This window comes from Bacidia gigantensis (assembly GCF_019456465.1).
Source record: "Bacidia gigantensis strain McMullin 20006 chromosome Unknown contig_295, whole genome shotgun sequence".
In the NCBI taxonomy this organism is placed as follows: Eukaryota; Fungi; Ascomycota; class Lecanoromycetes; order Lecanorales; family Ramalinaceae; genus Bacidia; species Bacidia gigantensis.
The window spans coordinates 1,165,839-1,180,462 of NW_025408608.1; the positions used below are offsets into that span (position 1 = coordinate 1,165,839).

At 48.3% G+C, this 14,624-nt stretch overlaps 6 protein-coding genes across 6 annotated transcripts; 2 read left to right on the forward strand and 4 right to left on the reverse strand.

Annotated features, from left to right (window-relative positions):
* Positions 1 to 6: 6 nt before the first annotated feature.
* KY384_008370 (uncharacterized protein) lies at positions 7 to 2,339 on the reverse strand (the record flags this gene model as incomplete). The annotated part of the gene is made up of 4 exons (XM_044816859.1): positions 7 to 544; positions 598 to 1,338; positions 1,381 to 1,407; positions 1,525 to 2,339. The coding sequence occupies 4 exons, from the start codon at positions 2,337 to 2,339 to the stop codon at positions 7 to 9; spliced, it is 2,121 nt and encodes a 706-aa protein (XP_044666224.1).
* Positions 2,340 to 2,970: 631 nt separating this feature from the next.
* Positions 2,971 to 3,869, reverse strand: KY384_008371 (uncharacterized protein; the record flags this gene model as incomplete). The annotated part of the gene is made up of 2 exons (XM_044816860.1): positions 2,971 to 3,320; positions 3,386 to 3,869. 2 exons carry the CDS (start codon positions 3,867 to 3,869, stop codon positions 2,971 to 2,973), a joined length of 834 nt encoding a protein of 277 aa, XP_044666225.1.
* A 531-nt stretch (positions 3,870 to 4,400) lies between these two features.
* On the reverse strand, positions 4,401 to 5,860 carry TIF1 (translation initiation factor eIF4A; the record flags this gene model as incomplete). The annotated part of the gene is made up of 5 exons (XM_044816861.1): positions 4,401 to 5,072; positions 5,126 to 5,484; positions 5,537 to 5,605; positions 5,660 to 5,734; positions 5,824 to 5,860. 5 exons carry the CDS (start codon positions 5,858 to 5,860, stop codon positions 4,401 to 4,403), a joined length of 1,212 nt encoding a protein of 403 aa, XP_044666226.1.
* A 485-nt stretch (positions 5,861 to 6,345) lies between these two features.
* KY384_008373 (uncharacterized protein) lies at positions 6,346 to 8,044 on the forward strand (the record flags this gene model as incomplete). The annotated part of the gene is made up of 2 exons (XM_044816862.1): positions 6,346 to 6,588; positions 6,989 to 8,044. The coding sequence occupies 2 exons, from the start codon at positions 6,346 to 6,348 to the stop codon at positions 8,042 to 8,044; spliced, it is 1,299 nt and encodes a 432-aa protein (XP_044666227.1).
* A 1,149-nt stretch (positions 8,045 to 9,193) lies between these two features.
* KY384_008374 (uncharacterized protein) lies at positions 9,194 to 9,815 on the forward strand (the record flags this gene model as incomplete). Its single annotated transcript, XM_044816863.1, has 2 exons — positions 9,194 to 9,322; positions 9,420 to 9,815. 2 exons carry the CDS (start codon positions 9,194 to 9,196, stop codon positions 9,813 to 9,815), a joined length of 525 nt encoding a protein of 174 aa, XP_044666228.1.
* Positions 9,816 to 11,641: 1,826 nt separating this feature from the next.
* KY384_008375 (uncharacterized protein) lies at positions 11,642 to 14,443 on the reverse strand (the record flags this gene model as incomplete). The annotated part of the gene is made up of 3 exons (XM_044816864.1): positions 11,642 to 12,295; positions 12,362 to 14,110; positions 14,168 to 14,443. 3 exons carry the CDS (start codon positions 14,441 to 14,443, stop codon positions 11,642 to 11,644), a joined length of 2,679 nt encoding a protein of 892 aa, XP_044666229.1.
* Between the last annotated feature and the right edge of the window lie 181 nt (positions 14,444 to 14,624).

Here is a 14,624-nt window from a genome sequence, read left to right on the forward strand (position 1 = left end):
TGTTTGTCACCCGCCTTCTCCATCGTCACTTTCAATATCTGTCGCCTTCACGATTTTGACCTTGCTTCCTAAAATTTCCTCCTCAGCACCATGGTTCGTCCCTCCCCTCTCCTTATCAGCAAGCGTGCTTCTGTCAAAGCTCCCTGGATCAATCCCTAAAATACCGCCCAACCCCTCCGCACCCCCAGCCCCAAACTCTCGAAAGGCGTACTTCCATTCGCCTAACCACGTCCGAACAGCCTTACCTACCTTATCCTTTCCGTTCTTGCTGTGATGCCCCGTCCCAGTGATGGCATAAACCACCTTACCAGTGCGCTGCTGCTCGACAAGCTTGTCTTCCAGAAAGCTGACAGCTTCATCAGGGTGTAATCCGTGGAGGTCAACGTAGACCTCAGGTGAATGGCCTGAGTCTTTGTTACGAGTTTCGTAGAGTAGGCGCGCCGCTTCTCTATGTGCTTTCCGCATTAGGTCATTCTCTGATTGGCCGCGAAGAGAAAGCGCTTTTGCGGCACGGGCATCATTGCGGTTCCACGCTTGTGCTGCACTGTAAGGACAAAATCAACAGATTGACCGCCGAAAAGACTGTCAAATACGCACCTCTGCAAGAACTTGTTGCGCTTAGCTCCATGCATGAAAGCTTCTTGACGGGATTTGAGATATTCTTGGTTGGCTTTAGCGCCAGTCTCAAGCCAAGGGACGTGTTGAGGGGCAGGAATTGAACCCCCTCCAGCTGAGTTAATCGTATTTGCTTTCGCTTTTGCGAGACCTTTCCGAAGAAGCCCAGGAGATGGGCCAGGGGACATCCGCACTACATCCGCTAGAGAATTGGGTGTGTTTTCTTTGTTGGCATGACTGTGGCCATGTCCTCCCCGCTTACCATGGTGCTTCTTCCCTACTTTCAGACCCAAAGTCCCAAGGGACGGAAACGCTTCCGTATCATCTACAGCCGGGAGGTTGACAATTTGATTTGGATGAGGAGAACGGTGTCGGCTCGTAGGACGCGAACTCCCTGAGCCGTAAGACGATGTCAGACCATTCATTGCGCTAGGCCGAGGCTCGAAATGCCGCCGTGGGGAGCCATAAAGACCTTGGGAAGTGGGAGAAACGCCATAGCGTTGGGCATGGCTTTGACCGGGAGATGTTGCACGATGTTGGAGCTGTGCTGCAGGTTGCAAGGTAGGAAATGAGTCTTGGTCCTGTACTTGGAAACTCGGATGAGACTGGACATTTGGTGTGCTGAGAGGTTCCTCGCCAAAGCTCATGCGATTCATCAAAAGAGTAGGATCATGCGAGAAGATGCAGGAGTCTCCAGCCAGACAATTGCCCATGACCCAATATCTACAAATTAGCTTTGAAGCAACTTGACCTGTGGAAACCTACTTGCATATGTGGTTACTGAGATCGTGGCTAAAGCGACAGTCAGCACGCAAGCAGCTGCCACTTGCTAGCCAGTATTTGCAGATGATATTGCTGCGACCCTGCTCCGTTTCGTCACGCATCCCTGAGGGATTAGGCGTCATGGACTTCCCAATTAGTATTTGGCCATCGCTGTCAGGAAAGTAATTCTGCTCTTGCGAGGTTGCGGTCGAGCCCATCAGATTCATGATCGTGGCACTGAGATCATATCCGTTGGCCTCGAGAGCGGCTTCAATCTCTTCGTCGCTCTTTCCGTCGCCCATCACGGATCTGAGCATATCATATGAAGACATTTCACTCGCCTGAGGCTGGATCCAAGGAGTAGCCGCAGCGTTGAGCCCGCCCTCGGATACACTCCCTGCTCCAGATGAAGAGGGTCTACTTGCAGAATCATCATTGATAAGCCACTCGACTGTATCGCTACCATAGTCACCATAATCGGTCTTTTCACTGCCTCCAACACTGAATTCGTAATTGCTAAGGCTAGGACTATGTGGTATAGGAGTTGCCACGGCTAAGCGTGGGGACGGGCGTGGTGACCCAAAAGGACTGCTTGTCCCGAACGACTTCGATCTGATAAACCCAGGAGCAGCACCTCCGAAGCTTGCACGAGGAGCTGGGCTTGCTCTTCCAATACTAGGTGAGCCTGTGGCTGACGGCGTTCCAGAGCGAGGAACATGCTGCCATGGAGATGGAGAGCTTGATCTGACGACGGGGTGACGAATCAGCGGTGCAGATTTGGAAGGATTCTTGTTGTCTCGATGGCGCCACAAAACATTCAACACAGCATCTTCGAGAGCCTGGCCTTCCAACGAGAGCTCATTTTTCAACAACACCTCTATCTTCTCTGTCTTCTCTTCCTGATCAAGCGCAGCATCTTCGAGTACCGGAACGCAGGATGCGAAAGTACTGTCAGGGACCATGGCGCGATTTCAGCCTTTATATTGCAGCGTTAGATACTCAGAGTGAGAGCTCACTGTAGGTGTAGATTAGCAAAGGGCACGGACGATCTCGATAATTCACGCCTTGCAGAAGGAGCGACGGAAACAGCCAATTAGATTAGTCGTGCTGCCAGCAGACACTTTGTAATACAGGACGAACAGCCAGCTCAGAGAATTGAAGCCGGACCGGACTCCTTCGCGGAGGGTCTGAGGTGAAGAAGCGGATTTGGTAGAGCCGTAGCTCTCACTATACGCCAACGGCTTGTTCTAACCTGAATCGGGCAAGTAGGAATGTACAGAGGAAGTGCTTAGTAAGCTTTATCAGAGCTTTCATGCCTCATAAGAACAAAGAAATTTGTCTGCTTTCAATCTACCATTGATCCTACAGGCTTCCAACTCTCAAAGGTCTAGACGAATGATGCCAGGTCTACGAGGAGAGCCTGAGATACCTTGCCACGAGGCAAACTTGAATGAATCTAATATCCCCCGTCAGATTTACAGCTTCCTAGACACCTAATCTCACAGCCTGCCACGTCGCAATCACTTCAGAAAGTCCATGGAGCATGAATGCGAAAGAGTGCTTCCCAGATACTATCTGTGTCGTCGAAGTCAATTATGGAACCTTTCTAACTTTCCCACCTCGCAGCCTCCGGTCACCTTTCCTCAGCATTGGACCGATCTCTCTGTTAACATTGCCCCATGTCCATCCAACTTGCCGTAGTCTCGATCGTAGAACTGCCTGATAGCCTTGCTCGGTCAGGCCAGCAATAAAAGACTTGCATAAATCCTCTTCGTGTTTGCGAAGACGATTCGAAATTATCGTCCCTCCAAGTTCAAGATGGGTTTCAAGATGCTCATGTCCCTGCAGGGGCAATGCGTCGAATTCGCTCTCGGCTTTACTAGTTGTTTCGTGGTTCGCGTAATCCGTGCCCATTGTTGTAGCTTCCGAATTGTGAGGGGAACCTTGCATAAGGAGTGTGAGAAGACTCGGTCATGTTACCTCAGAAGGGAAAGAGATTGATACTCACCATGCCTAGCTAGTGGAGGCCTGTCTCTACCAACACCTTGGAGCGTTGAGACATCTGCACGTAGAGTTGCTAGCCCTGATTGTGTTTCGCTTCTCAAAAAGATGAAATGCTGCCCTAGGGTGGCGAGTCCATCTGCTTGATCCTGAGCCAGCGTTTCGATGTTTGTTGACAACTGGCCATTTGGATTGGTCTTTTTGACTTGGCGTTCTAGACCCGCAAGTTGCCTTTGTAAAGCTTCTTGTTGAGAGCTCAATATTTTGAGATTAGCTGATAGCACTTTAACGTCCCCTTGGAGGCCGGTGACACCAGTGTCCGTGTTTGATATCGATGTCTGTAAGTTGAATCGACACTCATCGAGCCGCTGGTTAGTTTGGCGATGCCCTTTTTGCAGGCGGTAAGCCCATAAGAGGCTTTCGGGGTGGAATTGCTCGGCAGATGGCGTTGTAGGGCGTGTTGAGGTTGCACGTTTGCGTGAATTTACCATGATTGAACGTGTCTTGAAGATGAAAACGTGACGGGCGACTTGTTCGTTAACCTTTTACGATAGCTGCTTTAATGAACGCAAATCTGGTATCTGCACGTTCTGCTTGAGTGGCAGTAAGGTTGAAAGACGTTGGGTGTGTTTTATTCGCGATCTATGAAAAAGGATAAAGTACGCACAAGGGAAATACCCCTCAAATAATGCCGCGAGCCACATACACGACGCCATTTTGTCGCCTCTATGCAACCGTATCTTCGCATCCAGGGGCGCGTGCAAGCAAACGACTTTTATATGATAGAGAAAAAGTGCCGCAGCATAAAAGAGAATACCAATACCAACAAGTCGCCAGCGCATCTCGCCAGCCATCTATTAGAGCCTGAAACTAAGGCTCTTTCTCTCCTTCTAGTAAGTTGATGTCGAGAATGCACTAATGATATTGTGACGACCCAAAGGTCGCTGTCGCCAAGCAGTGCGAAATGGGTATCGAGCAGTCGTGCAACTTAGATCAGATCTGCAAGCTGATTAATATTCTTTTCAAGTCAAGAATTCAAATGAGCGCTCACCAGCTACATTCATCGGCATTTCCTCAATCTGGGTACTGTAAAACTGTTCAATCTCACGCATCATGCGTACATCATCTTGCGTAACGAAGTTGATCGCAACGCCTTTTCGACCAAAACGGCCACCACGGCCGATTCGATGGATATAATTCTCGCGATTTGCTGGGAGATCGTAGTTGATAACCAAGGAGACCTGCTGGACGTCGATGCCTCGGGCAAGAAGATCGGTAGCAATGAGTACTCGTGAGGAGCCCGACCGGAATTCCTTCATAATGAGATCGCGTTGGCCTTGATCCATATCACCGTGCATAGCAGAGACCGTGAAGTCGCGAGCAGTCAGCTTATCGGTCAACCAGTCGACCTTTCTCCGCGTGTTACAGAAGATTACAGCTTGGGTAATGGTGACGGTCTCGTATAGATCCGATAATGTGTCGAGTTTCCAGTCTTCCTTTTCGACAGCAATATAGAATTGCTTGATACCCTCTAAGGTGAGTTCGTCCTTCTTGACAAGAATGCGGACAGGGTCGCGCATAAATTTGGTTGTTACTTCCAAGACATCCTGTGGCATAGTGGCCGAGAGAAGAACGACCTGGGTTGATTGAGGTAGGAGCTGGAAAATGTCGTAGATTTGCTCGGTAAAACCACGCTGAAAGGGGTCAGCTATCAATTCCTCCCCGGATTTGAAGGAAGAGGACATACAGAAAGCATCTCATCGGCTTCGTCTAGCACAAACATTTTCATGGAGTCCGTTTTGAGTACACGACGTTGAATCATATCTTGCACACGACCTGGTGTACCGACTATGACCTGTGGACCATTTTGTATAGCAGTCATATCCTCCCTCACACTGGTGCCTCCGATGCAAGCGTGGCAATCGACAGACATGAAATCGCCGATGGCCACGACCACTTTCTGTATTTGCTGGGCCAATTCGCGCGTTGGAGCTAGTATAAGCGCTTGACATGCTTTGATATTCGGATCGAGCTTCTGGAGGACCGAGATGGAGAATGTTGCGGTTTTGCCTGTTCCAGATTGCGCCTGAGCGATGACATCGGATCCTGTATGAAGATGAGCTCAAGAATTCCAAGACTTGAGAAACGGCCCACATACCCTTAATGACTGGCATGATAGCTCGCTGCTGGATAGCAGAGGGACGTTCGAAACCATAAGCATATACGCCTAGTATCTGTCAGCCTTTCCTCGCAACTCGGGTTCAGTCCATATAGGACATACCTCGAAGAAGCTCAGACTTCAGGCTCATGGAGTCGAATGAGTCGGTGACCTCGTCATAGTTGGACTCGATTTGTGCTACACGAGGGTCAAGTCAGAATCTATTCAGGCGAAGCGTATGAATATGTTGAGGATGGATGAATATGCTGAATATCTGCTGAACGTACTCTCAGGAATCTCCTCGAGACCTTTATCGGTAGCCATGCTTGTAGATAGTTTCAAGGCGACCACAGTCTTCAACCGCGATCTTGATGAGCGCTTGGGTTGGTCTTGGAGATTGCTCTGGTGGATGTAAGCCTAGTTGGCTATCACCCAAATCGTCGCTTAAAAGTCTTTGCGGTGCGTTTGATATCAGAGCACTCTTCCAAGAGTGCTGGTCTGATATCGAGGCGTTGGATTTTCTTGGATATTTGGGGGAAGGTGTATTTGAAAGAGGCAGAAGTCTTAGCTGAAATGTGGGCGTGAGGAAATTTTTTTAGACGCGGCAGACGCCAAGCTTTTTTCGCCTGCCGCCACCGAAGACCTTAAACACCTTTTAGAACCAACGGGCTATCCTCTATCGTTAAGGGGCGCACCATCCGCCACCACGTTGATGAAATGGGCTTTTGACCTGAGTCACCATTCCGTCTTAACACTACCAATCTCCCAACGCATTCACGTTCTAGAACCTCTTGAGCTGGACTCAGCCCATGACTCGAATTCTCAATGCGGATGGAGTCACCATCGCAGATGAGCTCGAGGATACTACCATAGCTACACATCCGCTTGGAGTGAAGCCTTTGGGTAACTTGTATATAGCGGAGAAGAACCTCAAAGCTGCGGCAGGCCATTTTGCCGTCATTTCCGATGACTTACTCTTGAAAATCCTCGAGTGGCTAGATGTTTCGTCGCTCACATGTGTGTCCGCCACATGCAAAGCTTTGTATGGGTTCGTAAGCTTTGATGACTTGTGGAAGACACTTTCTGTAGGGTAAGTAAAATTGTACATTGCATCCTCAGCAGTCTTGATAGCATCTGCCCTTCGCTCTTAGTGAAGCAAAATCCTTGTCAGACACAGGTTCTGTGTTGGAACCGTGCAATGCTGCCTTTGCATAAATGTTGATCTGCAATTGTATTCCTGAAAAGTCAGATAGATTCACATTCGAGACCTGCTTGAAGTGGGATCTACTTATTCTCCCTGTTTGCTCTACACGATGTTTGCTATTCTCTGCCTTGATTGTGGCGTCGAACTTTCACTGAGAGGTGTCTGCTAGATCAGAACGTACCATAAGTAGCTGGTCAGGCACGTGGCGGACTAGTTATTTGACGATTCCTAGTTCTCATTCTTTCAAGGTCGATTGCTCAGGCCTTTTTTCAGACACACTTCACCGACCATTTCGTTGTTCACATATCCTGCTGTCTCAGTATACCAATATCCCGGCAAAAAACGTCATTTCACGTTTTCCCAACCTCAATCACTCCGAATTCGAAGAAAGCTGGACTTGTGAGCCTTTTGTTCTTACAGACCCTGTTAAGAGCTGGCCTATTTTTGCAGATTGGTCTATCGAGAAGCTTGGTAACCAGTATAATGAGGTAAAATTTCGGGCAGAAGCAGTAGATTGGCCACTCGGAACATACATTCAATATATGCGAAACAACACGGACGAGTCGCCGCTATACCTATTTGATCGCTCATTTGCGGACAAGATGGCCCTGACGACCGGTTCCTACACGCCACCATCTTGTTTTGGTGCTGACCTGTTCCATATCCTAGGAGAACAGAGACCAGATCACAAATGGCTCATCATTGGTCCGGAGCGTAGTGGCAGCACGTTCCATAAAGATCCAAATGCGACGTCTGCCTGGAATTCCGTGATTCGTGGTTCCAAATTTTGGATCCTCTTTCCACCTACAACACTACCGCCAGGTGTCTTTGTGTCCGAAGATCAGAGCGAAGTAACTAGTCCTCTGAGCATAGCAGAATGGTTCCTTGAATTTCATGCCCAAGCGCGGGATATACCAGGATGCAAAGAAGGGATCTGCAGCGCAGGCGAAGTACTACATGTCCCAAGCGGGTGGTGGCACCTTGTGGTGAACTTAGAGGAGAGCATAGCTGTGACTCAGAATTTCGTGCCCGAAAGCCATTTGAGTAATGTGCTTGACTTCATGAAGAATAAATCTGACCAAGTGTCCGGGTTCATTGAAGCCATACAGAGCCCTTATAACCTATTTGTTGAGAGAATGAGGCAGACATATCCAAAGCTGCTCGTGAAGGGGCTCGAGCAAGCGCGAGGCAATCATGTCCCGGCAAAAAGAATGTGGCAAGAACTTGGAGACGGTCATGATTTAGAGAACAAAAGACAGGACAACTTTAATTTTGGCTTCGACGACGACGTAGACATCACCTAAGGATCAATTGTGACAATGCATCTCATTCTCCATCAACATTATAAGATTTCTGCGTCAATGACAAGCTACGTCTTTAGTCGCAGGAGAGTTGCTGAAACCCAAATAGCCTATGAAAGCTCCTGCAGCAACGGAGAGCATCACCCAGCCATTGTAAGTCATGAAGAGCAACCTAAGCGCCGAGTCAGGTGGAATTGCAGTAAAATCAACAAAGTTGTGGGTAGACTCACATGATAAAGAAGCTATAAAATACTTGTGCTGCATAGAAAGCGGCTTTGACAACTTTGTCTCGCTTTTCTTGCTGGCTAGCGCCTTTCCCTGACCACAACAGTGAGCTTCTTTCATTTGCAAGCGTAGTAGAGTTGTCGTCATCAGCTTTGGAGACTTTAGCTCGAGCTCGATTGAATGATCGACATGAATTGGAAATCACCTACTGGGAAGGCTTTTCGTTTGTTCCTGACTCCTTGCTTCATATCTCCTACTCCCTTCTCGTACAAGTTCGTAGCCTGCTGTAAGAACGGCCACCGCTGCGAGAGATACCACAAGCGAAAACAGGCCGGTAATTCGCCACCAATGGAACACGATACAGAGATTTGTTGTGTCCCATGTGAATAGCATCTACGCATGGTGAGTCCGGTCAGCTAGTCCCGTGGAAAGAGTGAATATGAAAGTTTGGGCAAGCGGCCCAAGGTGGAAATTGCAGGAGAAAGAAGCAAGAGCGTTCGCTGACATTCATGTTGCACATAGGCTGATCTGATCCCATTCCGCCATGCCCCATATGCTCATGATTATCCATTTTGCAGACTTGTAGCTTCTGAGCGTGATGCGAAGAGGTGGAACGGCGGAGCGTCATGGCAGACACACCCGGCGGCCAGAACTGCGTATTTATGGTCACATATTGGCAGTATCGGGACTGAGTCCCGAAAAGGACTACTGCATCCCGGCGTGGGGCAGCTTGACGGTCCGAGGCGTAGCGCCCGCTGCAGGCGATGTCACCAGAGTCGGTAGCGTTAGCAAGGCAACGTAGCAAGACTTTGCATTTGTGTCCTTCAACTTCGACACGTGCAATATCACGTTGTATCGATCAACGTATATTGAGAGGCACGCATCTGAACTTCTCCAACGCAATAGAGCACATCGAATGCTTTTGAGATGGCTGAAACCAACAATCCGAAAGACTCGGTAAATAATGATTCAACGCGTGGGTTGCCATACTATGAGAAGCTACGTAAAGATTTACGTGAGACACTTCAAAAAAAGAGACTTCTAGACAAGAACATGGTTAGCTGCCCCCTGCTTCAACGATATACCTCTGCTTTTGTTTTGGTTCACCTTGCTATAGCCGTAATTCGCAGGAACCATTCACTAATTTCGGTAGGCGGCTATCGAAGACCAAATATATCGCTACGAATCATCGTATCTCGAAGAGACATCAGCTGGCAATATAATCAAAGGCTTTGACAATTACATTAAGGGTACAAGCACTGCTCCCACAGCATCTTCTGCAAATAACGTGGGTACGTCCTCGCGAAGAAAAGGCGGTACCATGGATGCGGACAGGATCTTCAGTAGAAGTAGTGTCAGTTTCATGCGAGAAGTCAGCCCTGGCCCAAGCGACAGCGGTAGAGAAACGCCACGCACAGAAGAGCCAACAGGAGGAAACAAGAACAAGAAGAAAAAGAGCAGTGCAGGAAATACCGATGGAGATGAGGATGAGATCAAAGGCCCAAAGAGGCTCAAAATCACTTATGCCAGAGGCGGTGAAGGGGACTGAAGAGCTACTTGGATTCTGCAGAAAATTGAGAGACTCATGAAGATATGCTGGAGGCAAGATGATGTGATAAGATTCCATTTCGGAATGAGGGCGGTGCCACAACGCAAAGCATCTCAGGTGTCTCATTTCTTAATAGGCCGTGATGACGATCGGTCAATAATATACGGGCCAGTGAAATGCCTCAACGAAAGTCGCTCTAGAACGCCGCGCCAAATACGCATCAACTCCTCACAGAAGCTCTTCACTTACACGCCAGCTCCGTATACGCTTGCTATTCATCTTGATCCCAACTAGCAGTCGTAGAATCGCGACCTTGGGCACCTTCTGTTCGGGTGCTTCCTATTTCCAAGTACTGCCGATGTATATGAATTTGCACGCCGGTATTGGATATTCCCTCACTTGGAGCGGGGGTGAGTTGTGGCTTACTTGGCCGCAACGGGTATTGTGTTACGGAATTCTCCCTAGGATCTGCCGTGGTACCATTGTGGCCGTCAGGCTCCGAAGTTATTGGGCGACTCGACCGTCTCGACAGCCGTCTATGATTATCATTGTACTCTTGTGTGGTCCAAGAGGCACGTGGCAAGGTAGAGAGATGGTGCGCTCTGTCTGTACTCAACCTTAGGTCATCTAAGTACTCCTCTCCGGACGACATCGAAGGCGGTAGGTCTACTGCAGATGCCTGAGAAGTGGACGTTGGCGCATTTCTTGCTGTTACACATTAATTTTTGGGATTTCTGGACCGCTGATATTGGAAATCGGATACGTCCACAACGCAGATTGTAACAGATAAGGCGGCGGCATGACAGCTCAATGAGGTTCAGGTCAGCCAAAATTGTCGCTAATCGAGCTACAAGTCCGCATACCTGGAAATCTGGGCCTTGTTTCGATGTGAAAAATAGGCTGGCTCATGAAATCCGGCGGCTCTAAGTAAGCTGGGACAACTATGAGATCAAGGGATACTGTGAACCCAGGCTCAGTATCCAAGGTAAGAGGAACTGGGAAGGTATGCGGTGGCGCAAAGGCAGGAAGAGTCATAAAGGGAGCAGGTGTTGTGAACGTTGGGACATGCCCCTGGCACTACGACTCAAGTCCGGTGGCTAAAAGCGTCAGAAATGTAATGGGACAAGTACTTCGACGGAAAAACTTACAAGAAGACGTCTGTATATTTTACTCAAACCTAGACCTTAACGACCGTTCTCTGACACTTAGCCAAGGGGGCTCTCTGATGTCTGGCTGGTTTCGCAGCGACTCGCGAAACGCCTCGTCATTCATCTGTAGCCAAAGCTCCTCGTTTGATATTTCCTCAGACCTGGAGGATGGCAGGTGTCTCTCGGATTCTTCATGTCTTTCTGGCCAGCCTCCTGGGCCTTGCTGAACGTTAAATCGTACCTGCTCTTCCTCTGCCGCTGTTTGCTCAGGGGTTTTGAGTGCTTCCATTTTGGTCGAAATTTGAATGTGCTAACTATACGGTTGACAATGAGGAAAAACAGAAGAAATAGGAATGGAGAATGATTGCAGATATTTTCCATGGTTCAACGGCAGCCATACTTCTCATATTCGCCGCTGCCAAAGTCAAATGAGAAGTCTTGAATATGTTGTTGAGCACAGTACTATGCTTTAGCTGGCTGATAGAAGGACGAGATATACCTCCACGAAAACTTAAGAAGCCTGGCTCTTTATACAACAATAACTGCGACATCTTCGTCGTAGTCTTCAACGGGCAGACACAAAACCACCCTTTCTTAAACTTCATGAGCAATGCATGGCAAAAGGTGCAATATTGAGATTTGTGAAGGATTTCACGATCATTATTCACCCTGCGTCACCTACTTCTTCCCTTTCCTCAACCTCTTCTCCTGCTCATAAGCCTTCGCTTCATGTCCTTCTTCTCCCTGGATCTCCGCCACCAGCCTCTTGAATTTTTTGTCATACGCCTCATCCTTCTCCTTCCTCTCCCTGAGGTTCTGTCTCGCTGTGAAACTAGCATCCTTCCTTAACTCTCTCAATGCGCCTTTCCTCTCTTTCTTATGCTCCGCTTTCAATTTTGATTGGGCTGCCCGATCTGGATCCGGGTCGTAATGGCGGTCAGGATTGTATGATTCTTCGAATTTGGGAATGGAGGTTTTGAGAGGTAGTGGCCTGTGATTGTGCAAGCGTAGAGGCTTGCGGCTCGAAAGGGATTGTAGTAGCATATTATGAATCTCGTCGGACACCAGCCGTGCTTGCTTACGAAGAGCATTGGGTACCATATCAGCATGAACTTTGCTGGCGATACGACGCACAGCGTGGTAGACCGGGTCTACAATTTCGCAGAAGGATTTTAGAGAGCTCCACAAATTTGCCATGTTTCTGGCTAGCTCTATCTGTGTCCGTAGAAGGATATGCTTCACCTCGTCACTGCGTCGGCCATCCACCGGACTGCCTATGGTGTCGGTGAAAGCCAGAGAGCTCCGCAAGTAGTCGCCTGAGATTTCGGCGGACTGCATGCGTAACGGTTGTGGAGTGTTGCGAGAAGGAAAAGGAAAAGAGGTATGATTTCCTCTTACTGGTATCAAAGCAGTCAGCGTGTTTAGGAGGTAGTCCACGACCTCCGGAACATATCTCTTCGCGAGCTTCTGATAGTGTAGACAAAGAGTGACAACATAAGTCCCTCTTGTAAGATCTTCCAAAGTCTGAGGAAGTTTTTGATTCAGGTATCGAGTCATACACAACATTGCTGGCGTCACTACCTGGTGGAAATGGTCTGACGTTGGAAAGACAGACCCAATAGCAGTAAACAGAACCAGGTCACCGCTTGACAAATTATCAGATCGCTCATCTTGGATAGCTCTGAAATATGATCTAAAGGCGCGACCAACATCCTCTGGGAACATCTTAGCCAAGGAATGTACATGTCGAATCAGAGTTTCGAGTACAATGAACAAGGTTTGTTCTGGATGTTCGCCAAGGTAATGAATGTGATCCACAAGGACTGATGCGAATCTAGCTAGCTTCAACTTGTTATCGCTAGCTAGCTTAGGGTGATACAAAGCACGTATCCTTTGGATGATAGTTGGTAAGTGTTGCGGGCTTGCATTTTGGGCAATCTGTAGAAACTCTGCATGTGTCTCGGGACACTGGAATACGAAGCTAACACCGTCCACACTCTCCTGAACTTTCTTTGCAACATATGTCAGGCCGTCGACATCTGTTCTACCCGCATCCTCCCCGGAAAGCAAATTGCCCAAGAATTCTTCATCCTCATTGTTTTGAACATAACTAGCAAGTAGCTTGTTATCAGTCTCGTCAAGAGAGCTTGCGTCCGAGTAGTCATTCGTTATCAAGTCATCCTCAATGAAAAATTCGTCCTCATCCTCGACGTCAAGGCTTGACTGCTTTGGCTCCGCAGAGAGGCCATTCCCAATTCCAAAAGCTTCAGTGTCTTGGCTCTCGCCATTCAAGAGCCCATTTGGCTCTATTTCTCCGTCAGACTCACCAGACTCACTGCTGCCAGAATTGCCGTGCATCCTTCTGACTCTCCTAGCTTCAAGCTCTTTAAGAATCTGAGCTTGTTTTTCCAATTGTTCCTCTTCAGTCATGGTTGGGAGCGTCGGTTGAGCACGCTTATCTATAGCCATCTGACGTAGTCGTTGATCGTATTCTTGATCAGCTTTCGACCGATCTTTGCCCTCGAGCAGAGCTAGTCGATCTGGATTCATATCGCCATTCTCAAGACCCTCTGTAATGGTTTTTGGTGACGCTATCCGGTTACGCTGTTTGCCTCGCAATGTGACATAGAAGTCAGACAACCCTTTGTCCAACTCGGTACGAAGGTCATCATCGTCTTCTCTGGCTTTTTGCCGCTCGTACTTGAGAAACTTCGATTTCGCAATTACTTCTTCCATGGCTTCTTTCTTACTCTTTGGACGTTCAGCTCGTTCTTGTCCTTGAGGTTCTTCTCCAGATTCGCTCAGGTCATCATGCTCATACCGCCTTCTTTTTGCTGGCCTATCATCTATATCTCCTTCGCTAGCGTTAGCCTCGGAGCCCGAAAGGTCGCTTGCCTGAAAGTCGTCCGTAGGCTTAAGGTTACCAAATGACAAGGATTGGCCAAAATACTGGAGCTCTGCATCTTCTTCTGGATCTTCGAGGTCGAAGACTGCACTTTTTCTCGTTCCTTTTTCTCTTTCTCGAACAAATCGCTGAATTGCTTTCTCCTCTGGTGTCATCGACGGGTTGTTCTCCCCGAACCTTCTGTCCACAATACCGCCGACTTTTTTCCGACGTTGAATCTCTACCAAAAGCGTCTTCCGCCTCTAGACAACGACCTAGTAAGCGATGTTGATAGGGTACTTTGAGACCGCTTCACGTACATTCTGTTCGCCAGTCTCCTTGGAGACGCCAGGCCGTCTGACAATTGTCTTCCTCCTTGGATTAGCAACTTCGAATTTTGTCCTCTCCGTCGCTCTGATGTCGAAGGGATTGAACTGCTCTCGAATGCTTCGTAGGGTGCCGTCGCGCTGTATTCTGCTTTTTTCTGAGACGTCATTCTTACTCGCTTGTCTCTTCTGCTTTTTTGATTTCTGTGGCCTGACAATACCTTGCTCTCTTAAGGAGTTTTTGAGCCGTTTGAGCTGCGAAGGTGCCATGGCAGCAGCCCATATGGAGTACGCATTTGCAATAAGCAAGAGCAGGATATCGATCACCGGGTAAAACTGCCGACGGAACCAAAAAGCTTAAATTATCTTAAAAGTCTAAAACGCTTTGATTAGTCTTATCAGATCTGTGCATATTCTCTACTTGGCTTCTCCCCACAAGCAAAGAGAGATG